The sequence below is a fragment of the Rhineura floridana genome, chromosome 9 (assembly GCF_030035675.1).
Source record: "Rhineura floridana isolate rRhiFlo1 chromosome 9, rRhiFlo1.hap2, whole genome shotgun sequence".
In the NCBI taxonomy this organism is placed as follows: Eukaryota; Metazoa; Chordata; class Lepidosauria; order Squamata; family Rhineuridae; genus Rhineura; species Rhineura floridana.
In genome coordinates this window covers 69,655,428-69,682,794 of record NC_084488.1, presented here as the reverse complement: position 1 = coordinate 69,682,794, position 27,367 = coordinate 69,655,428, and the positions used below count along the sequence as shown (strand labels likewise).

At 40.5% G+C, this 27,367-nt stretch overlaps 1 protein-coding gene across 4 annotated transcripts in view; it reads right to left on the bottom strand.

Annotated features, from left to right (window-relative positions):
• The window catches only part of MGAT4D (MGAT4 family member D), a 59,321-nt gene that overhangs the window by 2,732 nt on the left and 29,222 nt on the right, over positions 1-27,367 (bottom strand). For all 4 annotated transcript variants that reach the window (XM_061584909.1, XM_061584908.1, XM_061584911.1 and 1 more), the window contains 7 exons: positions 23,920-24,034; positions 18,851-18,981; positions 16,841-16,948; positions 15,466-15,659; positions 13,900-13,978; positions 12,449-12,527; positions 1,149-1,261 (listed from right to left, as the gene is read on the bottom strand). In XM_061584909.1, coding sequence (XP_061440893.1) covers positions 1,149-1,261; positions 12,449-12,527; positions 13,900-13,978; positions 15,466-15,659; positions 16,841-16,948; positions 18,851-18,981; positions 23,920-24,034 — 819 coding nt within the window. The remainder of the gene's footprint in view (positions 1-1,148; positions 1,262-12,448; positions 12,528-13,899; positions 13,979-15,465; positions 15,660-16,840; positions 16,949-18,850; positions 18,982-23,919; positions 24,035-27,367) is intronic.

The following is a 27,367-nucleotide window of genomic DNA, read 5'->3' as shown; positions in this document are numbered from 1 at the left end:
AAATACTAAGTGAATACATTTATTTTGCTTCATTTTCTTGTAGTATCTTTGTATAACTTGTGTGAGCCAGTGTGGTGTAGCGGTTGAGGTGTTGGACTATGACCTGGGAGACCAGGGTTCGAATCCCTACACAGCCATGAAACTCACTGGGTGACCTTGGGCCAGTCACTGCCTCTCAGCCTCATGAAAACCCTATTCATAGGGTCGCCATAAGTTGGAATCTACTTGAAGGCAGTCCATTTCCATTTCCACATAACTTGTGATTATTCCTAAATGTCTTATTAAAATATTTGGCAGGTCTGCTAAATAATATTTGTAGAAAAATAATATTAAATTCTGTATGAAGATGTTACAGATAACATCAGAGGAATTAGTAAAGCCCAAGTTTCTCATAGCCAAAGCATTGAAGGTGCAGCTTACTCACTGAGCTTAATGGTATACAGAATTTTTTTTAAATGGAGAGAGCAAAAACTTTTCCCTTTTATTCTCTCCATGTACAAATTTAGAATGCTACTGAGTGGGAAAACAGGACAACTCCAAAATGATTGCAAAGGCTACTTTCCTATGCGCATGATAAAGGCCTTCTTCCAAACTATTTTAACTGGACTTCAAGAAGAGAGCACTTACAATTCTAAGCAGGACCGGGTGGGAACTGAACTGGTAAATGATCTGCTACTCCCAAAGCCCTGCTGTCTTTTGCTGGGCCAGGGCAGAAGGCTGTGATGAGCTGTTTGCTTTTTCTTCATACCAGTGGTTCTTGTTTTTTAAATCTCCCCCATTGGTTTTGATTGGTGGAAGAGGGAATTAACTGTGCCAGCTGCAGGTCTGCATAGTTAATGGGACCAATCCTGGGGCTTCTTGGGGTAACAGGATTTCTGGATCTAAGAAGATCCTAGGCTGCCTGCTACATACTACTGTCCCTGGAATGCCCCATTTTAGGGCCTACCAATCAGAGTAGATTTACAACCATGGAGCTTTTTGTGAGTATAGCGATGTTTGGTAGGGCAGAGGTGCCTCATAATCAGAGCTCCTCTCCACTGGCAGAGGGGTACTTCTGCTGCATCTTAACCCCTTCCAACCAGCAGATCTGGAGTTAGCATTGCTCTGTTAATTATCATTTGACAGGTTCTTTTTCTTTACATACTTACCTCACTCAGTAATACCCACATAGGAGAACTAGAATGGATAGATAAACGAAGAGCTTTTATTTTCCCCAAGATTGGGCTGATGATGCCATCTGCTATTCCATTTTCAAATGTGCCTATATGTAAATGAAAACATTGTTATTGGTATACACTGTAATGAAATTATTTCCCAGAATAGTCAAGAAGAGTAGCATATTATATATTACCTCAAAGAAGGAACAAAATTAAATAACTGAATATTAATTTTTTAAAATCTTAATGAGAGTATTCTAAGTGAGAATTAAAATTCATTTATTTAGCAAAAGATATTACAAACTGAAGTAGGCTATAAAAGAAGTAAAAAGAAACTACATCAGAGAATAAATCAAACGCTTTTTAGACTAGTATAGTACATTTTTTTACATAATTGAAGTGGGCATACTATCATATTAAAGTGGAACCTTAGTGCACATCTTTGTAGTGTTAGAACGGTGTAATGAAGACCTGCGACTTTTGTTTCCAATTAATGATCCTGGGCAGTAGTTTGATATAAGGTGATATTTCCTTCCTCTGGGTTGTATCCAGTGGTGGCTTTGCCTTTGTGGAAAGTGTTTTTGCTCACACAGTTTTCAAAAATAGGGATGCCCAACTTTGAACACTCTCCCCAGAGCACATAGGCTTTTGTCCATCCCACTCCCCAAAGCTACTGTTGAGGGTTCAAGGACCTTCCATAACAGAATGAGATAGGTGGGGGGATGGGATTAAAGAATGAGATAGGTGGGGGATGGAATTAAAGAAAATCAGGTGCCCAAATTTATGTTGCCAAAAGCCCTTTCTGCTAAGGCAAAGTCATAACCGGATAGCATCCTATGTCCCCTAAAATACAGCCTGTACAGCTGAAACCAGGCAGTATGGAATGAAGCCACACATTTTCTTTTCTAGGTGATAAGGCAATGCTGCCTACCATCTAGGCCCACCCTATAGGCAAACAAGCTAAGAACACTTATAGGGGAAAAAGCCATCAACTAAGACTAGAGGTCAGACTTAAGCAATGTACATGCTAGCAGAGGAATACACATTTGACATGAAAAGGAGGTAGATTTAGATCCCATAACCGCTTTGTCATAGAAACCAGACTTGGACATGGGATAAATGAGTTGAAATCCTTCCTCGGTCATGAAGTCACTGGGTGGCAAGCAGGGCAGTACCATTCACACATCAGGCCCCTCTAATTTTCCAACACAAATCATGGTTCTTCCCACTGCTTTCTCTTCTTGTACTGTGTTGCTTTCTTGAGACATCCAGCCTGTTATATCCCCCTTTACTTTTTTCCCTTCTCCTTAACCATGTCTTAACCCACTTCTTTACATTCTCCTCCTCTTTCTTCTTCTACTTGTTTTTCTACTCTCACTTTACCTATCTACTTTTCTCTTTTCCATGTCTGCTAGGAACACTCAGAAATATATGCATCTAAAAGTCATTGACAATTGTTTTAAGCCCATATCTATGGCTGTTTTGCACTGTCAATCCCTGATTTGAAGGGTGAATCCCATCCAGTGCCTGTAAGAGCTGAAAATTAAGTCAATATTGCAATCTCTGGGGGAAGGAAAAATTTCTCGTGTGCTGGAAAATATACAATGGCCAGGTGATTGCCCCTCTTTCTGGACAGGATGGGAAACTTGGGCATTCCAGTTTAGTTCCGGATGCCATCAAGGTGTGTTCTACCTCACCTGTCCATCTAAATGATAATCAGTGCAGGCTTTGCACTTCTGTTTGAAGGCGTTAACTATGGTTCATATCATTTTTTACATCAGAAGACAATAGAAAGGTTCAGTGGCTTCTGACTCACAAATTACTCTTTGGGATTTTTATGAATAAAAAACTAAAATCACAGTCAATTATATCACTAAAAATTAAAAGCTTCATTGCCTTTACCAAAGTTGGGTTGTATTTTTCAAAATAAAATGTGGGGCTTGATGATTAACATAAACAGTTACTGCATCATGCATTGCATTGAAAATCCTTCACTGATTTACTCTTTTTAAAAGATGCATTGCAAACAAATGCATAGGAAGTTGCGTTATATCAGGTTAGACTATTTGTCCACCTATCTCAGTACTGTCTTCTCTGGCTGGCAACAACTGTCAGGCAGGGGTCTATCAAATCACCTCCTATCTGATCCTTTTAACTAGAGATGCCAGGACTGAATCTAGGACCTTCTGAATACAAACTTGGTGCTCTACTACAGAGCTATGGTCCCTCTACAGTTGGATCCAATGAACCATGAGCAGAAGGAAAATAACCATTAACCATTATTTCACAAGAGTTCATGCAGTGCAAGAATAGGTAAATTCTATACTATCTTCCGTTTTCTACCTGCACAACATCTTTAATAATAATAATAATAAATTTAATTTTTGTGTCGCCTATCTGGCCGAAGCCACTCTAGGCGACGTACACATTAAAATACAACAGTACAATGTAAATACATAATAAAATACAGTGCAGTCAACAAGAATCATTTTAAAAAGCAGCAGTACAGAACAGTTTAGGGCCATCACTAGACAATTTTAAAACAATATAGAGAAATTAGCCCACCCCGGGGATCCCAAAGGCCTGTCCAAAGAGCCATGTTTTTAAGGCTCGGCGAAATGTATCCAGGGAAGGGGCATGGCGAAGATCGAACGGGAGGGAGTTCCAGAGAGTGGGGGCCGCCACTGAGAATGCCCTCTCTCTAGTCCCCACCAACCTAGCTGTTTTTGTTGTTGGGACGGAGAGAAGGCCGTGTGTGGCTGATCTAGTCGGGTGGCTTAATTGGTGGTACTGGAGGTGCTCCTTCAGGTAAGCTGGGCCGAGACCGTATAGGGATTTAAAGGTTAACACCAACACCTTGAATTGGGCCCGGAAAACAACTGGAAGCCAGTGTAGATGAAATAACACCGGCGTAATGTGATCACTTTAGATTTTACACATAGGGCCCTGCAACAAAATTGTTACAGTCTGGAGTGGTTCTGTTCAAAGGTCCAGCCACATCGTTCAATTCCCCCTCTGGTTTTCCTGTCACCCCACCCCACAACAGCCAGTCATCATTCTGTGTCCACTGAGCACTAGCTGTTTGGAGGTGGTTCCTCCAGTTTGTTTTTTTCTCTTTTTGTGATACATGGGGTAGACATATCAGCATCCAGTCCCAACTACATAAAAATATTTGATTTCCCCCCATTGATTTCTATGGACAGTTCTCCATTCTATCCTGCTGCTCCTGCTGGAGGACTCCTGGACTCCTGGGCTCCTGCTGGGAGGAAGGGTGGGATATAAATCAAATAATAAATAAATAAATACCCTTGGGAAGTTTTAAAAATAGCTTCTCAGTGTGAACCATGAAATGATCTATCCAGATTTCTTTCTGACCTTTATATATGAATCCTTTCTACCATTCTCTTCCAGTCACTCCATTACATTCTTCCTCTCACCTCTTTTATCATTTCCCCTTCTGAGTCTCTAACATTCCATACCACTGAATTCTTATGGGTCTGTTTTTGGGGTTCCTCTCTTTTTCCCCTGAAGAGTTCTTGAGCATCTGCAAATCTCAGATTTACTTTGAGTTTGCTTTCTTGAGTGTGGGTAGTGTCATGAACCTGTAATGGTCATGAGTTATTAAAAATCTAATAACAATACTTTGGCTCCAGTAAGGGACTCTGGGAGATGGTTACAGTTAGAAAAGACAAGCCTTTGCCAATTTGCAAATTTGAGTTTCACTTCCCAGCTGAAGACGGTTAGAAGAAGACTTAACAAGCTGCACCTGTTTATCTTCGCTGATTAGCAAGTGCCTGGTACTCAAGGTCATCCTTGCCCTGTACCGTTGGAAAACACAGTTGGGAGGGGGGCCTGAAGGCGCGAAAATGTGAGAAACATCGAGAAGAAAGTTACATCAGCCAATTCCTCATTGGTCAATTAATCTTGGACCATTAGGATCCTTTTCCCTTAAGTATAGGGCTAGAGACCCATAGCCTTTGTTCTCTGTTCTCTGCCTATGCTGACTGGCACCAGAGTTCCAAACCTTTCTGCCTTATGGTTCCAGGGGTTGCTTATGGGAAGGCAACCTATGTCTGGTTCCATTGCTTTATGTTGAACATCCATCTCTCTTAGGAGAGGTGCCACGCAACCAACTACCTCGTGTGTAAGTAGTTAGGTGAGTTAGTTTATTATTTTCTTGTTGTGTGTATGAATTCTCTTGTAAGAACCTAAACCCCTGTTGGGTGAATGGTCTTAAAGGATTACTTGCTGCTATATGATATGTGCACTTATATTTCTTAATAAAGCTACTTCTATTTAACCTGGTGTGTTCATTTGAGAGGGGGGTTCTGAATTCAGTACTTTGACCCATCTCAGTCACTCACTACCAAAGAGGGTTAAGAAGTTGAAGGCTTGGATTTTAAGTGTTAAACCAGAGGTGCCTGGCAAGGAGTGTAACTGTGACTCTTGCCTTTTAGGACCTTGGTTTTATATATCTTCTGGGCTCAGAGATCCCCTGGCTCTGAGTGGACCAGTATATAGGGGTGGTAGCAGCCTACCTTCTACCTTGCAGGGTTGTTGTGAGCGTACACAGCCTTGGCAAGGGTGAAGTAATAGCTTTTTGGTTCCAGTCTCAGTTCCCTAAGGGTGGGGGTCTGAGTCTGACGCATGAACCCGGTACCTTGAGGGTCTGGGGGGCATGACATGGCTGGCAGTGGTGAGGATCGAAGCCATTCCTACTCTTAAGTGAACACGCTGTGTGAGATAAGTGCATTGCAGCAAGTTGTAAATTTGAAAGAGACTTCTGACACAACCGTTTGTTACTTTGGGTAGTAAGGTCAGTGCAGAATGTCGCAAAAGATAAAAACCAGATCTCAAAAGAATGGAGCCGAGGATGTGCACCTGGCAGACACTGCGTTGCCTAGTCAGCTTGTTCAGCTCGAGGAAGGCGCTGCTGCTCTGTCGTTTATACCTCAGCCTTCTGCGGATGACAAGGAGATCGTGTTTAAGCAAACTGAGGAAAGTGAGGAAGATAGCGAAGATGAGGAGGAACAAGATTCGGATGAGGAAGAGCTGACTAGAAGTATGCAGCGCTACCTAGCTAAGCAAATGAAGTTGTTGTCCCTACAGTTCAAGGCTATGGAGGAAGATCGCCGGAGTAGGGAAAGTTTTGCTCGTGAGTTGCAACAACCGCGAGGAGGAAAACCAGACCTCCATAAAAAATCTTTTCCGACCTTTCGTGAGACAGATGACATCTTTACCTTTTTTCAAGTTTTTGCTCACTCTTGTAGAGACCAAGGTGTGCTTAAAAAGTACTGGATGAGTGCTTTACGCATTAACGCTGAAGGCGAGTTGAGAGAACTGTTGAACTCTTTGCCAGTGGAGTATGCAGATAATTTTGATTACTTTTATGCTCTGGCCAGGTCCCACTTTGCTTTAACGGCAGAGGACTGTTTTCAACGTTTAGAGGCAGATCAAAAGAAGCCTCGGGAAAGCTTCTCAGCTTTTTCTGCACGGATGGGCAGGAATGTGGAGCGCTGGGCAGACACGGCTGAAGCTGCAACTCGAGGGGAGGTTTTAGATCTGTTTGCTAAAGAACTGTTTTACAGACGCCTCCCTCGAGATCTGATGGCTCTGGTTAGAGACCAGCAGCCCCGTTCGCTGGCTGAAGCAGGCGTGCTAGCAGATCGTATGTTTAAAAACAGAGCTGGAGAAAAGTTTACTTTGTTTCGGAAACCGGAGAACGTTCCTGTGAAACCGCCGGGGCGAGAGACTTCAGGTATGCAGAAACCATGGCAACTGCCGAGGGAAGTGAAGGGAGGGCCTGCCGGCTACTTCAAAGTACCTTCCGCCCGGACAGAGGCTGCATTGCAAGAGAAGCCCCGTGTAGAAATAACTTGCTTTAAATGTGGGAAAATCGGACATAAGGCTAATTCCTGTTCTGAAACCTTGCTTAAGCCCAATCCTGCTGGGAGGAAGAATCCAAGGGAGGCTCCAGTTGCGCGTGTAAGAGACTTAGCGTCCCCTGGAGCGGAACTCCCTGAACTTTCTTCTTGGTCGTCAGCAGAGGAGAATGAAGGAGCGGAATCGGACTTTGTATTTTCTGCCCCAAATTCACAAGACCGTCCTGAGACTCCTCGTGGATCTGCAGTCAGAGCCCTGCCGGTGAGTGTTGTACAAACTGTGTCAGGGGACAGAGAGGGAGGAGTAAAGAACAGTTTGTTTCCAGAGAAAGACTCCCCAGGACCCCTTTCATCGGAATGTAAAGAATGGGTCCAAACGCAGTTTTCCGAACCCATATATGTTAACTGTATTAAGGTCAAGGGGAGAATAGATTCAGGCTCGGAAATTACCAGTATTGTGGAGTAGCTGGTCAAGCCGGAGCAATATGTTCCAGAGTTACAAGTGGCTGTCACAGCGTATGGACAGCAGACAGTGCAAGTGCCCGTAGCCGATGTGGTGCTTTCATACCGAGGCTGGACTGGACGCCATAGAGTTCTAGTTCATTCAACCAACAGTTTATGGGACGTTTTGATGGGAGCAGACCTGCTTTTCCTGCACCATAAAGAGACTGAACGTAGGGCGGAGAGGGATGCTCTTGCTAGGTCTCAAGTTTTGTTAGACACCTTGAAATGTAGTGGGAGAGAAGCCAAGGCTTCGGAGGAGTGGGCCGTGCGCTTGCCTGAGCCACAGGAAAAAAGTTCGCCTTTGCAGCCCAGAGGAGGGGGGCTGATGGAATGCAAAGTGCCGCCTGTTGGCTCTCAAGGAATTAAGACAGCTCTAATAAAGAAGGGAAGCCTCCAAAGTTGTAAAAGCAAAATGGAAGCCAACTCGGCTGTTTTGTTACAAGCTGAGAAATCTGATTCTCTTAATGGACATTTAATTATGGCTTGTGCCAAGGTGTGTGAATTTGCAGAGGGGAGGGCTGGGAGCCTGCCCGAACAACAGGGAAAAAACTCTTTGCAACCCAGTGTGGGGGAGATAGAGGAATGTAAATTACCGGCAGCCAGCTCTCAAGCCTTTAAGGCAGCTTTATTGAAGGATGAGAGTTTGCAAAACTGCAGGGAAGAAGCCGGGAGAAGCCCTCCTGCCTTATCAGAGACTGTGAAAGTGAGATTTTATTGGGACAAAGGCTTGCTTTATCGAGAACATGTTCCTGGGGGGAATTTCACGGACTGGCAGCCAGTCAGGCAACTAGTCGTGCCAAAACCTTTTCGCCTGGATGTATTGCGGCTGGCCCATGATGTTGTGACTGCGGGGCACCTGGGTGTGAAACGGACTTTGTTTTCTGTTACCCAACATTTTTATTGGCCCTCAGTGGCTAAGACTGTTAAAGAATATGTAAAATCCTGTGATATTTGTCAACAACTTGGGTATGCGCGTGATCACCCCAAGGCACCCTTACAAGTGTCCCCGATTTCTAGGAAATACCTGGTTTTGACTTGCACTCCTGTTTTGGAGGTTGCTGAAGACGCTTTATCTCGTTTACCTGTTCCAGTTGACTGACATTTGATTCATGCCTATTTCACGGACTGATTTCCCGGCTCTGATGACCTCTGGACTGTTTTAGACTTCGTTTTACTCTTTTACGCTTTTAACATGTTTTTTAGACTTTTATAGGATTTTATGGCTTATGACCTTTTTTGAACCTGGACCAGCTCTTGGATTACCCCATTTTTTATTCTATTTCTTTATTTTTTTTTTTATAATAAAGTCTTCTTTTCTTGGGTGTTTCAGGGGTCCCTTAATTTTTTTTTTGCTGTTACTTTGTAACTTTGTTGGATTTTATGAATATGTCTAGAAAGCATAAGTCAAGAAGTAGCTCACTTGCTTAAAATGTATTAACTTTTTTTTTCTTTTTTTTTTATGCTGTATATAGTGCAATGCTGATGGAATTTTTTGATTGTTCCCTTATTCCTGGTTGCTGTGGCGATGACGCAGAACTATTCAGAGTTCTGACATCATCTTCCCGAAAAGGGGCGTGTCATGAACCTGTAATGGTCATGAGTTATTAAAAATCTAATAACAATACTTTGGCTCCAGTAAGGGACTCTGGGAGATGGTTACAGTTAGAAAAGACAAGCCTTTGCCAATTTGCAAATTTGAGTTTCACTTCCCAGCTGAAGACGGTTAGAAGAAGCCTTAACAAGCTGCACCTGTTTATCTTCGCTGATTAGCAAGTGCCTGGTACTCAAGGTCATCCTTGCCCTGTACCGTTGGAAAACACAGTTGGGAGGGGGGCCTGAAGGCGCGAAAATGTGAGAAACATCGAGAAGAAAGTTACATCAGCCAATTCCTCATTGGTCAATTAATCTTGGACCGTTAGGATCCTTTTCCCTTAAGTATAGGGCTAGAGACCCATAGCCTTTGTTCTCTGTTCTCTGCCTATGCTGACTGGCACCAGAGTTCCAAACCTTTCTGCCTTATGGTTCCAGGGGTTGCTTATGGGAAGGCAACCTATGTCTGGTTCCATTGCTTTATGTTGAACATCCATCTCTCTTAGGAGAGGTGCCACGCAACCAACTACCTCGTGTGTAAGTAGTTAGGTGAGTTAGTTTATTATTTTCTTGTTGTGTGTATGAATTCTCTTGTAAGAACCTAAACCCCTGTTGGGTGAATGGTCTTAAAGGATTACTTGCTGCTATATGATATGTGCACTTATATTTCTTAATAAAGCTACTTCTATTTAACCTGGTGTGTTCATTTGAGAGGGGTGGTTCTGAATTCAGTACTTTGACCCATCTCAGTCACTCACTACCAAAGAGGGTTAAGAAGTTGAAGGCTTGCACTTCCGGGAAGGGTGACTTAGCCTGTGCCTGCTTTTGAGACGGGCTCCTGCCTCAAAAGAAGCTTATTCAGATATATCAGTCAGTTTTTTCTTTTTTTTTTGACTGATTAAACTTCTCCCGGGTAGGGAGAAACGAAGAGATTAACCTCAAAGCCTATTTTTGTTGGGACGACCAGATCTCATTAATTTATGGGACGAGGTCTAGCCGACGAAGGTGGGACGGATTTTCAACAGCAAGCTCTATCTGTTAAAGCGAACGTTCATCTTATCTTCTAAGAGAGAACGCACTAACAGGCAAGCACCCTTCTTTCTATATTTTTCTTTTACTTGACTTAAATTGTTGCTGTTTAAAAGAGATTTGCCAGATTGATCAGTTTTTGACATCTCACTGGGGAGCCATAACTTCTCTCTGCTACGCACTAATTAATAGCTTATCTCTGTTTTTGTTGCAAAAAGCTGTCCTGGATTTGCATTCTAAAGATATACACAGAAGAGGGATTTCTATTCCAGATTTTTATTTTGAAAAATATTATACTGTTTTGAGACTACTCTCTTTTTGGTCTATTTTATTTTGACGAATCTGTTTCTTGACGATTGCCATTAATTGTTTCGATCCTGGGAACTGCATTTTGTTTACTTAACTATTGGAGAGATAAGGCTGTCTGCTCTGTTTATACTGTGATGTCACCAAGTTTGGAGTATTAACCCAATTGTTGCTGAAATAAGAAGTGGTTTTCCTATATTTTTCTTTTAAAATGGCAATTAAGAAAGTGGCTGAAAATCTGGAAATAACTATGTTTCAGAAAATAATGGATGAGATTGAGATAATGAAAATTGAATTGAGTAAAATGAAGCAGGAGATTAAAGATATAAGGGTCCCTGTGAGAGAGGTGACCCTGGAAGGGGTCCCTGTGAGAGAGGAGACCCCGGAGATTGGAACAGGGGTCCCTGTGAGAGAGGAGATCCTGGAGACTGGAATAGGGGTCCCTGTGAGAGAGGAGATCCCGGAGATTGGAACCAACGTGGAACAGGAACAAGATTTGGAGTCTATGGACTTTAGAAATAAAATCTATTGTTTGGAACTCAATGTTATCTCTGAAGAAATGAATGAAGATTCTAGAGATAAAGTTATCAATGGCATGGATAATCTTCTGGACTGGAATGATGTGATGGAGCCCAATATAGAGAAAATCTATGGAATTAATTGCAGCCATGTGACAATGGAAAAACTTTTAAGAGATGACCCAGTGTATTTTGAAAAAAAGAACAGAGATATGATTTTACAGCAGTATTTCAGCAACCTATTCAGAATGGATGGCAAGAAAATATTTGGGATAGAGGTAATTCCCATCAGACTCTTACTATATGACTATGGCTTTGACAGCAAGATTATTATGGAATACTGATAATGGAAGATTGGATATTGAAATTACTGGACTTAACAAGACTACTGAAGATGGAAGATGGAAAATGGAACTAATAGAGATAATAGAACAATGGCTACTGAAATTATTGAACCTAACAGATTCTGATGTGATGGATTAATTGAAATGTTTATTTTGACTATGGTTATGACAATAAGATTATCATAATTAGTAATGAGATGGATTAATCGATATGCTTATCTGGAAAAAAAAATTGATAGATATATTTCTTAAAGAATTGAAACCTCTCTTTGACTTTTTGTGGAAAGAATAAAGTAATGTTTATGAGATTTGATGATTAAGTAAGATAACTACTGGAGGAAAGTGATTTTATAATATGACTTAAGAGACAGGATTGTTATATATTATAGACTTATAACTGATTTGATCTTTGACAAATGGGAAGTCAATATTTTACTCTTTATTTTTTATTTTTGTTTTTTCTTTTCTTTTTTTCTTTTTGTTTAACTATTTTTGATTTTGTTTTTTGTCTTTGAATGTTTTATGATTTTGTCTTGTATGTTTTATGAAAATCTGAATAAAAATTATTGAAAAAAAGAAAAAAAAAAAAAAGAAGTTGAAGGCTTGGATTTTAAGTGTTAAACCAGAGGTGCCTGGCAAGGAGTGTAACTGTGACTCTTGCCTTTTAGGACCTTGGTTTTATATATCTTCTGGGCTCAGAGATCCCCTGGCTCTGAGTGGACCAGTATATAGGGGTGGTGGCAGCCTACCTTCTACCTTGCAGGGTTGTTGTGAGCGTACACAGCCTTGGCAAGGGTGAAGTAATAGCTTTTTGGTTCCAGTCTCAGTTCCCTAAGGGTGGGGGTCTGAGTCTGACGCATGAACCCGGTATCTTGAGGGTCTGGGGGGCATGACAGGTAGTGTGGGTTTGGCTATATAATCATGAGCACATGAATACCTGATTGGCATTAGAAGTAATGATTTCACCTTTCTCATGCAACGTTGATTTGAGAGGAATAAAACCCTTGGACCCTCTTCTCCCTCCCCCCCCAAAAAAAACCCTATTGCAAAAATGTTAGCTGTGCTGAAATTTAGAAGTATATATAAACCAAGCTGGATGATTCTTAAAAATTTTTTACCTATTTGAAAATATCCATCCTGAGTTTTTATGATTTTAAAATTCTGTGCCTTGCCTTCTGCAGATTGTATGTCTATCTCCTATAACAAATAAAAAGAAAGAAAACCTAATTAGTTTCCAGAAAGGAAAGCTGGGTCTTACTGTGTATGTACCTTTCCCTTTTGCAAATTTCCCCAGTCAATAGTACCAAACATATGATATAACTCATTATCTCCAATTGATCATTTCCAAATTTGGATTTTTAAATTAGTTTGTAAATATGTCTGCCATAAATATATTTTAATTCTTCCTGAGCAAAGTTACTGGCTGTGCCATCATACATGCTCCTTTTAATTCTTTTTCTTCTCTCAATTTTTTACATGTTTAAGAAAAAATTTCAAATTAGATAAATGATATGATGATCAGCTTTACAATTAAGATTGATGGCATTTCAATAATTAATCCATGACTTCTAAGTTGCATAAAAGTTTTGGTTGACAGCTTGCCTTCCCATATGCATTTATACTATACCAATATATTCATAGTCATTTCAACTCATTGAGTATTAACCCAAGCATTAACAGAGATTTGCTTTTCTTCCAATTTCTAGTAACTGTCAGTAAATTGCCTATCCACTTCCATTCTGATGCATAAGCTGGGTACTCAGTTGTTGAAACCCAACAGAATTACTAAAGGGTTCCTAGGCAAATCATCTCAGTTGATTGACTGACTGACTGACTACAACAGCAGGGGCAACATGTGGCCCTCCGAATGTTGCTGGACTACAATTCCTGTCATCCCTGACCATTAGTCATGTTACCTAGGACTGATTGGAGTTGGAATCCAAGAGCATCTGGAGGGTAACATCCCTGGACTATAATAAATATGCAAGGTATAGGACTGCTGGCCAGAGGTTTTGAAAGAGGAAAATGTACAAGGTAGGCCTAACTTCCTTTTCTCCTTAACTCTTTTTTTTGGTAGTAGTCCAAACACATGGGATGCTATCAGAGCAATACCCCAATCTTTGAATGGGTCTAACACCAATATAGACAATAATTCATTAAAAGATAAGTGCCTTTCTCTAAGACATACACTCTCTGTCCTTAAAGTTTGCTCTCTGCTCCAACAGCAGATTGATTACTTTTTGCATTGTGGAAGTCACAGCTTTCAATCAAAGCTGACTTCTGCTATGCTGCCACAGGCCATGCCAGTCAAATACATGCTGCTGCCACCACTACATGCTCATCTGTCATGCTGAAGTCAGATCAGAAGCAGTCGATGAACTAGATAAAACAGGAAGGAGAGATCCTTATCTTTGCCCAGAATTTTGACAAAATTGTCTCCATAAGCATGAGATGATAACATCCTGGTAGATTACTACTGGGCAGGAATATTAAGAAGATATCAATTTTCCCTAATTTTAGTAATAAAATTTTAAATGCTTTATATTCATGTGACAGTTGAGTTACTTACAGCAGCAGGTAAAACTTCTACAGTAGCATTAAATATTTTATCTCCAGGATGTTCCATATTCCCACTTCTAAAAAGGTACCTGCAAAACACATTATTTATACGCATTATTACATTTGTCCCTAATATTTCGTGTATAGGTCTTTTATGTTAAGTCTAGCATTTGATGTCCTCTAGGAATATTTTAGGGATGGAAGAATGAGCATAAGCCCACTGAGAGTGAAACTAGACATTACATGGAAAATGCATGTAACATTTTGCCAATGCATAGTATCCTTTCTTAAAAATACCAGTCAGGTGCAGTAAGCTGCAAACACGATCAAAAGAACAATGGGGTGGGGCTTATTTATTTCTCCATCAGAACTGCCCTTCCTAAATAGGAACAGGTGAATCTCAACTTTGGTTTCTCCTGGTTTCTCAGTTTTCCAAACTTAAGTTCAGTTCTCCATATTTCCACACCAGTTTGTGATTTTTTTAAATAAAGTCCTCATGAAAATTTGTTAGCATTTTAGGGCAAATTTCTCCCAATATACACATTCTGTATTCATTTTTGCCTAGCATGCACACATTTTTGCAAGTGGTTTTCTCTAATATAATGCATTTTTGTATTATTTTCATTAACATTTGCATTGCTATGCATACTTTACCTAGCATATGAATTTTTATACATATTACAGTAATACTCCAGTTACCAAATCCTCCAAGGAAGAAGCTTTTTTTTAAACAAAGTCTTTTTTGGGTGTGTGTGTGTGTGGGGTACACACTCTGACCTAGTCAGAGTGTGGTTCCTTGTCTACTGGACTGCAGCTGCTGCAGGCAGCTGTCTCACGTGTGGCTGGAATAGCGGTCCTTGCCAGGTGGTGCAGGCGCCTCCACAGTATACAGTGCTTTGGGTGCCCTGGAAGCACTGTTTACTGCAGACATGTCTGCTCAAGTGTAGGGGAGAATGGCAGAGAGACCAAGCACAGGGTGGTGGCGGCGGCTGCCCCTTGCCTGCGTGCTTGAGTGTAGAGAGAGAAGAACTGTGCTCAAAGCTTTAAGATTGCTATAGCAAAATGCTACACGATAAAAGAAAAAAGGCAAGCCAGCATCCCTGGATTTTTTGGAAGAAGCCTTCAAGTGGTCTGTATGGAAGGCTTTCCTGACCTGGTTGTTTCATTTCAGAAAGTTTGCTGAAATATGTTGAACTGCTCTTCTTTTCTGTGGTTTAGGAATCTATCCCTGTTTTCCATGTTATTCCTACCTCTGGCAACAAAGTTTCTGTTAAAGAAGTAATGTCCAGGAATGCATGTACATTGTTAACTGAGGTATTACTGTATTTGGTTGGAGAACTGCACTGCAAAGTTTGGAAAAGTGCAAATTTCAAAGGATGTATGTATTTTAGTTTGCATATTGTTTCAAGAAATAGAAATTAGGTAAATTAGATTTTAAATGCAAATTGAACCAACATTCTCTACCATCCCTATTACCAAACTGCTTTTCTACCCATGGGAGAGAGTGAGCAGCTTCGGGAGGGCAATTCTGATGGAAAACAAATTAAGGGAAATGTTTCTGCATTATAATACCTACCCTACTACTTTCAATGGCTGCCAAAAACTGAACAGTATATAATCTCCAGCCACAGGAGCAAAAGCCCAGAAACATTCCACTCCTTTATAAGCCTTTTCTAGGGTAAAAGTCTGGAATACTTTTAGGCTTGTAGTCACCTCTGCAGGAGGGTTGGTGTGTGCTTTAAATAATGAATTTTTTACAAAATCTTTATCCTATAAAACATAAATATATATTCAGGTGTAAAGAGAATTTAATACAAAGTTATCAACAAAATGAATGGCAAAGATTAATCTTTATACTGTAAACGTACTGTAAGTTATAATCATAGATGCATCACAGCACATTCTTCAAAAAAATCAGTGTCAATCATTAATGACGGCAATCTATCAATCAATTTTATATATCTTACAAATTTCTAAACTGTCCTTCATCCAGACGGATTCCAGGGCAGTATACCAAAACACCACCACCACCCATATTCCATAGTAAAGCAACAGAAGCTAAAAACAAAAACAAAAATCAACCACAAACAAATATAATCCATTTAAAATGCCTGAGCAAACAATAAAGTCTTGACACTTAAAAGATTGTAACACCAACGCTAGTCAAGTCTCTCTAGGGAAGGTGTTCCAAACTCGAGACACCACCACAGAAAAGTAAAAATCCTGAACACCTGAGCAGCACAATTCCCACCTCCACCCTTCCTGTCCATTTCCCTTACCCCACTTCCACAGGAAAAGAGTTCTCACTTGGGGAAGGCAGGACAATAGACAGGAGAGGCAGGAGAGTAGGTCAGGCAGCCCCATGCAAACTGTCAAACATTTGCAGTTATGGATTTTGCAGCCAGATCCTAATCCCTAGCTGCAAATGTCAGGTCTATGCAGCCCTGGAATGACTCTGTGGGGCCGCTACAGAGCTGCACGAAGGTGTCACTTGCAGCTGGGGGTCATGGAGTTGGCAAGCCCCACATTCTTCATCTGGAAATACTGGAGGCTGGGTGTGAGCCCCAAATTGAGTCTGGGCAAGCTAAAAAGGGGTGAGGGTTGTGCATCCCCTTAAACTGGGGCAACTCTCATTCAGGCACGAGTACTTGCATTCTTGAGCATCCCCCCCAGGAATAATCACCCCATCTCCAATGGCAACCAGGGACTGAGATTTGTTTTGCTAGCAGGCACTTTACAGGGCAGGGGACTAGACTTGCCACCTGCTCATTGTCTCCACAGAATGGTTTTCTGATCCACACAACTAGTTGCTAACTAGGAGGGCTCTAGTCCTTTACAGTATTTCTCTTCCCTTTAAATTGAGTGTCAGTTATATACAAGTTCTAACAAAAACAAATATTTGTAGGCTATATTCAGATTACTGATTTAGAAGCAAACCAAATAGATCTTACTTTCAAATTCTGTATTTTTCCAGCCAAAGAAGAATGAACTCCCACATGCTGAAAGAGAGATGGCCTATAACGAATACGCAAATAGTTTTTTTGCCTTTCACAGTGTCTCTGAAAAGGAAACCATTTTGTGTGAAAATTAGAAGGTGACAACCACACTGAGCTACAATTCAGTTTCTCTGAATATTTATAACTCTGTAATGCTAACCCTGTTCAGTCACTATACTTCATCATGCTTATGGTGAACTGTTGTTAATAATAATAATATGGTGCTGTTAATATCACAGAACATTCACAAGCATTCCCAATGCTGAAAAAAACCCTCAAAGTTTTCAGCCTCCATGAGACAATGGAAAGTTATCTGGCTGGGATTAAAGCCCTACAGAGACCCTGGGGAGAGGAATAGCTTTGTGGAACATACTGGGAAGATAGGAAGTAATGAAGGCAAAGAAAAATAAGCCTCAGGTAAGGGTAAATGAAAGAGAAAGAGGCTTGCCAAAAAGGATAGAGACAAAGAACTGAAGTAGGTAAGTGCTTGTGAGAAAGGGGCTCTAAAGAAATGTCACAGTGCTTAATGGAGCAATCCTACCCATAGAAAGCCAGCATAATTTACTCTGGTTTAAATTAAGCCAGTGTAAAGTACGCCAGATCCAAACTCTGTTCAGGAGCAAGGCTCCTGAGGGAAAACAAGCCTTAAAAATAGAGGTTAATTTCTACCACCCTTGTTGCTGGTGTAAGTTCTGCTGGGTTGCCAGGTCACGTGACTGCGCTGAATAGAGTTAAGATCCAGTGTAAGCCTGGTCCCTTCCCTGCCACGACCCTTTCTCAGACTTACACCAGCCTCTGAACTGGCTTTGGCTGAGCCCTGGTTGAACTGGGATTAGGGATGTACACCAGTGTATTTCCGGCTCAGCCAGTGTTGGGGTCCTCTGGCTGAGCTGGAGATCCACCAGATCCTAACTCACTCATCCCAGAGGATTTTGAGTTTGGATTCCTTAATCTGTCTACTGGAACTGCTGAATTGTAAACTGGCAATCCTAAAGGGGCAACAAGTGCTAAGAAGCATAAACCAGAGGTTGGATGGGGTAAACATTAAAGAAAATTCATATATCAATTTGAAATAACCACCCAATTATTTGTCTCTAGGCTTCTAGTTAACTTTAAATATATTTGTTAAAAGGTCTATGCACAAACACAATTCCGTCATGTTTGGGACATATAACCAAAGGAAGAATAAGGAAAGAGTAAGATGAAAAATTAGGATTAGCTGGTTAATTACAGATCAAACTTCAGTGTTCAAAATTAGGTCTAATACTCCAGCAGAGATGTAGCCATCCTGTTGTTTTTTTTACTAGGATCATATACTACATCAGCAATTCTAGTCCTGAAGATGACAGAATATATGAACCCAGAAAAATTATCTTACAATTCTTATAGAATATCACATTCCAATATTTGTGTAGAAATCCAGCTTGTACCTAGTTATCGTGTTTTTATTGAATAAATCTTGTATCTGCTTATTGTTTTATTGAATAAATCTTGTATCTTCTTATTGTGTTAGTTATTGAATAAAATGTCCATAACATGTCCAAGGTGACTAACAATAATTACAATCAATACAAAAGAAATATCAACAATAATATCAACAGCAGATAAAATCTGAATGACCAACAGCTTAAGTTGCATTTATTAAATAACTTTGTACAGGACTGCAGCTTTTTCTTTTTATCTTGTCATTTCTGTTTCTATTATGTCACAGTATACAGTCAAACTTACAGCATAATGGAATATGCATTTTTTCACTGTGGGATGACATAATGGTTGACACTAGAATTTCTGGAATCTGGTTCAGTTAATAATTTTGAACTCCTTCTGTACATTTGCCCAATAGCAAATTCCAGTTGTGTAAACAGTCAGCCACCATTTTTTTCTCCTTTTCTTCTAAAAGTAATTGTTATGTAGCTGTCTCTCCCCCCCCCGTAACTTACTTTTGTTAATAAATGTAGTACTTACTGCATCTTTCTCTGGATTGCAAACTTTAACCCAAAGTAAATGGTCTATAAGCCAGTCAATTGGCTTATCTTTGTAGAACATTAACAAAAATTCTATTATCAGTGGTAAGTCTCTGCATCGGAATAATTTTCCTGAAAAGGAATTTTTCAAAAAGGGAGTAGATCACAACTTTGCTTACTACACAGTAAATCATAACAGAGTTATTAGCATAACGTTTTTATGTTGTGCACCGCCCAGAGAGCTACGGCTATTGGGCGGTATAGAAATATAATAAATAAATAAATAAATAAATAAAATGTCTTACTTTGTGTCTATTGCTAATATCTGTAGAAAACATGTCTTGTCTAAAGTAGGAACAACTCTACTCTAGTGAAGCCTGTGTAGAGATCCTTCTGCACCCCGAAGAAACTACTTCAGTAGAACAATTTGTCTGCAAAATACTGAGGTGCTCCTGGCCTCCTTTCCTTTTTTGTTAGCATTTCCTCTTTGCCTGGCTTGCCCATATGTGCTCTGATGCTCAAGGATGAGAAAAGCAGAGGAGCTGCTTTTGATTTTGGTGGCTGCCTACAATTGTTAGGCCACTTCTGCTCCATTGAAACTGCTGGTTTGGTGTGTCTTTTACAGAGGTTTATAATCATGTGTTTGTATGCCACTTTTTTATACAGCCACATGCTCAAGGCAGCTCACAGCATAAAAAAAATAATTTGCCCTAATAGTTACAAAAATATAACAAAATGTAGTCACAATCATCATAAACAATAAACTAATGAATATTAAGCAATCCCAACATACTTTATAATAAAGTGAAACAATAAAAATACGGAGGCATAATCCCAATAATAGCAAAAATAATGCATTCTAAAATTAAATCTTGACCCCAACAAGAACTCCTAAACAACATTCCACCCAGGCAGTCTCAAGACATCCTGAGCTGCAGGTTTTTCTGGACTTAGCAGCAAGATGGTCTCTGGTCCTTTCAGCAGCAGCAGCTTTTGTAGCTGGAGTTCAGTTGACTCCTTGCACTTGATCTGTTAGTTTAGCAGCAGCATTAATTTTATTTTTATACTGCTATTTTTCCCATGGGAGTCCAGGGCAGTGAACAACATAGAAAAAAATCTGTATAATAATTAAAAGCATATAGAAATTGCATCTCTAAAACAAAACAAAAAATACACAAGCTGATGAAATTCCAGATGACATTCATGTCTCAGATGCCCTGACAAGCAGAGATGTATTCAATTTGTGTCTAAAAGCCGTCAGAGTGAGGTCTGATGCAGAGCTTGGAAAAATTACTTTTTTAAACTACAACTCCCATCAGCCCCAGCCAGCATGGCCACTGGATTGGGCTGATGGGAGTTGTAGTTCAAAAAAAGTAACTTTTCCAAGGTCTGGTCAGATGTACCTTCCTGGGGAGGGAGTTCCACAAATGGGGAACCACTATGAAAAAAGCCCTGTCACAAGTTGCTGCCCCATAGGCTGTACTCATCAGCATCACCACAAGCAGGGGCTCCCCCATCCAAACATAGATTGGTAAGTATTGGAGGAGCTTTGTACACTAGTGCCAGAATCTTGGATTGTATCCAGTAGCACACAGCCAGCCAGTGCAGTATTTTTAGGATTGATGGCATATTGTCTTATCTTGCTACTCCACCTTACATTCTGCATTAGCTACAGATTCAGCCATCTTCAAGGGTACAGCACATTTCAGTAGTCCAATCATGAGGTTACTACAGCATAAATTACCATACCAACCCATCATGCTCCAGGAGCATCCAGAGCTAAACATGAGCACTCCTTGCCACCAAAGCCATTTGGGCCTCAAGTGACGTACCTCAAGCTACATACCTGCTCCTTCAGGGTGAGTGCAACCCCACATAGGAGAGGTCATCTCCCTGATTCCTGAACATGAGAACCACCAACTCACAACACCTCCGTATTATCAGGATTCAGCATCAGTTTATTGGCTCCCATCCAGCCCATCACTGCCCCCCAAACACTGGTCCAGTATCTGCATAGCCTCTCTTGATTCATATGGAATGGAGAGACAGAGATGAGTGTCATCAGCATACTAATGACAATGCGCTCCAAATCACCAGATGACACCTGAGCAGCAGTCCTCAGTACTACTCTTTGGTAGTAATCCTGCAGGTAGCAGTGAAACTATTATAAGATGATGCTCCAACTCACAAGATATTCCAGGAGGACACCATGGTCAGTGTACAACACCACTGAGAGGTCAAGGAGAGCCAACAGGGTCATACTCTTTCTGTCTCTCTTGATAAATGCCATGAATCAAGGTGACCAAGGCTGTTTCAGTGCCAAATCCAGGTCTATAGCCAGACTGAAATGAGTCCAGATAATCTGCCTCATCCAGTTATCTCTGTAGCTGGCAGGCCATCACTCAATCACCTTGCCCAGGAAGGGACCATTCACAACTGGGTGGTAGTACCTCATGGTCCAGGGATGGCCACTTCAGGAGGGGCCACACCACTATTTCTTTCAAGGCAATGGGCCTTGAAACTTCTTCTCACAGCAAGGCTTTAACCACTTCCTGGGCCCATCCAGCCAAATCCTTTCTGCTATATTTTACAAGCCAAGACAGCAAGTATGAAGATAACATGTCACGGGTCTAATCAATGCAAACCTTCTGTCCGCATCCTCAGGCTTCAATAACTGACAGTGATCCAATAAATTCTAAGCAGATTGCGCTCTAGTAACTTCCACAGGACCTAGAACAACTGTAGCATCAAGTTCAGAGTGAACACAAGCAACTTTGTCCTCAAAATCATTTTCATATCTATCATAGCAGGTTACGTTAGTGGGTAGTTGATTCTGAACCTGGACTTCACCAGCTGGTCCACTCTTCAGTAAAGCTCTGCTGTGTGGTTTATTGAAGACATAACGGTAGCAGAGAAGTAAGCTCTCTTCACTGCCACATGATAGGCATGATAACGTATTCTAACTTGTGTCTGGTTGTATTTGGACTTGTGCCATGTGCACTCCAGGAACTTTAATGGCTAAAGTTTTTTAAAAATGATATAATCTATCTTACTTTGTCCTAGTTTAAGGCACAATCCAGCCAAAATCAAGCACTTTTTTGTCCCACTTATTTCAATGCTTACTATTTAAACAAAATCACAATGGGACACAAAAATTTCCAATTTGGCTGAAGCATGTACAGTTAAAAACAATGTCATTTGCAACTTGTAATACTGCCTTAACTCTAGGATGAATCCTGAAGGAAGAACAAAACATACAACACTAGTTAATGTTGCTGCAACAGTCATCTACACTAGTGGTTTACATGGTTTTTAAGGGCATGTTCTAGATATTATATATAAACTAAGTACCTGCTATTTTACTTTGGCCATGCTTTGCTTTCTTTGTTTGATCAAGATGATTTAATGGAAGAACTTAAAATCCTGCATACACCTACAACTACTCTGTTTTGGTTTTGTTACAGGTCAACTCCACTCACTGTTCCTTGGATCTGCCCTCATAGGCTTTAAAATCATTATGCTGTTACATGTACTGAAAATTTCTTGTCCCCTCCCCACCATTCTCCATCAATTAATGAGAAAAATTTGCATTCAAAAATTATCAAAAGGGAGGGGAAACATTGGTGAAATTCTTATGGGTGAGGCTTTTGTTCTGCCTACCTTATTTTTGAGTGGCTGAGAGATTTTGTGAGCATACTTTCATTCTGCAAGTTATCTCTCTGGTGCTTTGCATTCGGTAGCCTTCCTGGGTGCCTTTGTTTCCTGACAGGGTCGCAGGGTAGTGGTGTCGTAGGCCCCATACCTTTTTAGGAGCAGGGTCCCAGCCAGGTCTCTATGCATGAGCCAATCAGCGTGAAAAGGGAGCATGTTAGCCATTGAGAAATCCTTGTACTCTCATGCTGATTTAAGCCAATCAGAATGAAAAGTGTTGAGTCAACCACTAAGCTCAGTAGCTAACACACAGCGTCCTTTCATGCTGATTGGCTCCTAAGGACGTCTACTATAGTGGAGTGTGGACTTGAAGATGACATGTAGAGCAAGGAAGATGACAGAAAGTGGAAAATGGGTGTGGCTATGAGGGGGCATGATGCGACTATCATGAATAGGGTTGCCAGGCTCAGAGCCTGAGAATGATTCTGTATCTTTAAGAGAAGAGAAAATTCACTCAAGTGCAGGTTTTCTTGCAACACTGTAATGGGAAAAAACCAGAGGGAAGGGAGAATTTCACCTTGTGGCTTTTTCCCATTACAGTGTTGCAAGAAAACCTGCACTTGGCTGAATTTTCTCTTCTCTTAAAGATACAGAATCATTCTCAGGCCCTGAGCCTGGCAATCCTAATCATGAAGCGGCTGTGCACTTCTGAATTTGCCACTATATTACTGATGTCCTACACTGGGCTTTCTGACAAACATGAGAAGGCAGGGAGGCTGCCAACCATGTACCCAACAGCTGTTCATTGTTAGCCTTTTTAAAAGTAAAGTCTTTTAACATTTAAAGAAATCAGTGTGTAATATTTTTAAGATAAAAGGAAGGACATCAAGTGTACCAAGTGTACTGGTCTCAGTTACTTGGTAGCCAGCTTTCCATGCTTTAATTAAAGCTCAGGAAATATATTATGAGATAACTCTTCCCATGGGGTTATTTCAGATCAGGAAGCATAGACAACCAGGGAGGCTGCAGAGTGCTGGAGAAATGTTTAACATGGGAAAAGCACACACTTCTTTCAGCCATCTTACTACAATAAAGTAAGCTTAACCCCACATCCACAGACATTCTAAAGGAATTCTAAGTATCCTGTGAAGAAGGCAGAAAAAGAGGTTTCTTTTGCAAAGAAAACTTTTGAGAAATTGGAGGATGGTTTCAGCACAGTGCTACTTACAGTTCAGACATAACACTAACGTTGATTACTGCAGAATTATTCAAATTTGGGAGCAATATTGTTGTTGATAGTGGGCACAATCCAACACAGTGTTCACATTTTTTAAAAATGTAACTGGTGTACCATCACCCACACCTCCACTTTTGCTTAAAGTAGTCCTCTATAGTCTTGGAGAGTGATGTTATACTTACCAATAAATCCAAGCTGAGAAAATTCAAGAATCATCCATTCCTTTGATTCCTGTTGTACAGCAAAGTCATTTATTATTTGTGTATATTCAGGTTTGGCTATAATATCATCTTCTAGCTGAAAAATAAATAAATACTTTTTTTTCAGTAACAGCCCTAGATCTGGAGACCTTTTACAGATACTTTTTTCTGAAGTAAGCGCAGGGAAAATAATGAAAGGGTCCCAATATAAATATAAGCCACTTCTGTACTCCATAGTAGATTAACAGAAATGGAGGCATAGAAGGGGCATCACTTTATCCTGAGAAATGGATTTGCAGGATGAATATAAAATTGGATCACAGTCAGTGGAATGAGAAGACAGACAGCTGGAAACACTAGTAGACTGATTAAAAAGTAGCAATAATGATAAAAACATATAAAGTATATATGAACAGTGTTACTTAGAACTTGAATTGAGAAGTTTCAATTTGACACAGAAGAAGCAATAAAACATCTTTTGAGAAGATTCAAATATGGAAATATGATTATGGTTTAGACAGTCAGCATTTTTCCTCATCAAACAGTTGGAACATTAAGCTGTCTTACTGTATATACTGCTTTTGTAACCTTTAAGAACTTGATCTGCCCAGCATCTCTTCAATGCATAACCTGCTCACTTTCCACTACCATGTTTTTTAAAAATGCTTAACTGCTACAAATAAGAACACCATCTTGTGAAATGCTATGAGTGCCAAGATTGCTACTGAAGTGAAACAGTATTCCCAATAAATGTTCTTGACTTTTTTTGGCATGAGTTCTGACTCAAGATGCTAAAAGCTGCTGTAGTTCTTAATGTTTTCATTTCATCTCCCTTGAGTGTTAATAAAAAGCACTTTCTAACAACTCCTGAAACAGAGCTTCTCAAAGATGCTTTCAGCTTGGAAATGCCTAATTATCTCAGGATAAAGCAGGCCTAAATGGACACAGAGAATAATTACAATTCACCGCAGGTGAAGAGGGATTTGACTGCCTGCTCTTATGGCTCCTGTACAACCATTATCTATTTCCTGGCATGACTAAAAGTCTCTCAAGGGCCCTCCCTGGACTGCAGAAAACATGAACGACTGGACTGAAAATATTGACACAATTTTCTCTAAACCTCCCTCAGTCTTTTATTGATTTATAAAGACCGTGACCTTTTTTTTAAAGAGAGATTTATAGTTTCCAGAAGGAAAAAAGAAGGGGCAGAGAAGAGGTTTCATTTCCTTAAACTGCATTGAAAATACTGCTAATGGTAGAAAGGAAGGAAGAAAAACTAATTCACTTGGCCCTTCTTGTCTGCTACTTATAAGAGGGCTTCTCACCCATACTAATCTCCCACATCTAAGAATGTTTAATATGGGAATTTCATTCCCCTTCCATTTCTCTCCCTACATAAAGGAAAAATAGTGAACAAACCATATACAGCGAACTTATTATCTAGGTTATCTCTCCACTTCTCTGGAACAGTATAGTTTTCATGGATGACACAGGAATGCAACAGCCCCCCCCCCAAAAAAAACCCTTCATAATCTCTTTTTGGTATTCCATTTGTGTTCTTATTCCACTGGAGGGCTAAAGTTGCCCCTATCTTCAAAAAGAAGGACCTGGGAACTACAGACTAGTCAACCTGACATCGATCCCTGGGAATATTCTGGAGCAGATTATAAAGTAGTTAAATGATAAGCACCTTGAAAACAATGTAGTGATTATTAGAAGCCAGTCTAATCTTATTTCTTTTTTTATAAGGTAACATCATTGGAAGATTGTGGGAATGTTGTGGACATAATATATCTCAATTTCAGCAAAGCTTTTGACCAAGTGCTCCATAATATTCTGATTGGCAAGCTAGCTAAATGTGGGCTGGGTGGAACAAGTTTCAGGTGGATCCACAGCTAGCTACAGAAACATACTCAAAGAATGCTTATCAGTGGTTCCTTCTCAAACTGGTAAGAGGTAACGAATGGGGTACCACAGGGCCCAGTCCTGGGCCCAGTGCTCTTCAACATTTTTATTAATGACTTGGATGAGGAGGGGCAGGGAATGCTTATCAAATTTGCAGATGATACGAAGTTGGGAAGGATAGTAATACCCTGGAAGACAGAAACAAAATTCAAAGTGATCTTGATAGGCTGGAGCATTGGGCTGAAAACAACAGAATGAAATTTAACAGAGATAAATTTTACACCTAGGAAAAAACAGAGCTTGGTAAAGTTACTTTTTTGAACTACAACTCCCATTAGCCCCAGCCAGCATGGCCACTAGATTGGGCTGGTGGGAGTTGTAGTTCAAAAAAGTAACTTTTCCAAGCTCTGGAAGAAACCAAATGCACAGTTATAAGATGGAGAATACTTGGTTCAGCAATACTTGAATGCAAGAAGGATCTTGGAATTGTTGATCACAAGGTGAGTATCAGCCAACAGTGCAATGTGGCTGCAAAAAAAGCAAATGCTATTTTAGGCTGCATTAACAGAAGTATAGTTTCCAAATTGCGTGAAGTATTAGTTCCCCTCTATTCAGACACCACACTTTAAGGAGGATGCAGACAAACTGGAACAGGTTCAGAGGAGGGCAGCAAGGATGATCATGGTACTGGAAACAAAGCGAAGGGAGATATGATAACACTCTACAAGTACTTGAAAGGTTGTCACACAGAGGAGGGTCAGGATCTCTTCTTGATCATCCCAGAGGCAGGACACAAAATAATGGGTTCAAGTTACAAGAAGACAAATTTTGACTGAACATCAGGAAAAACGTTCTAACTGTTAAGAGTGGTATGACAATGGAACTATTTACCTAGGGAGGTGGTGGGCTCTCCATCACTGGAGGCATTCAAGAGGCAGCTGGAGAGCCATCTGTCAGGAATGCTTTGATTTGGATTCCTGCATTGAGCAGGGGGTTGGGCTTGATGGCCTTATAGGCCCCTTCCAACTCTATGATTCTATGATTCTATGACCACACTGCTGTAAGTAAGAAGTGTCTCTTCAGAGTAAAGATGTCCCATTATAAGTGCTGGAACACATATAAAAGGAAATATGATGGGACTGAAAAAGTCATGACTGCTTAAGAGAGGATTGGCTTCAGTCCTAGGCAAGGTGCTCTCTGGTGGGTCTCCTCCTCCACCGATGGGTCATGGCAGGCTTACCTGCCAGTGGCAGCAGCATTAATACTCCATGCAGTACTGGGTGGCTGAGTCCAAGCTGCCATTTTTATTTCCCATAATGCCCTGGAGTGACACTACAATTCAGGCATTGTGCAATATTTAAATAGTGACTACTGCCAGCCATCTGGCATTAACAGTGGGCCCTGCCAGTTACCCAAGGATGCCAGGCTTAAGATGTGTGGTTCATTAAACAGATTATTCCATTAAGTGCTTCATTCCAATTAAAAAGTCATGATTGGTTTAATCAAGCAACACAGCTGTGTGTTT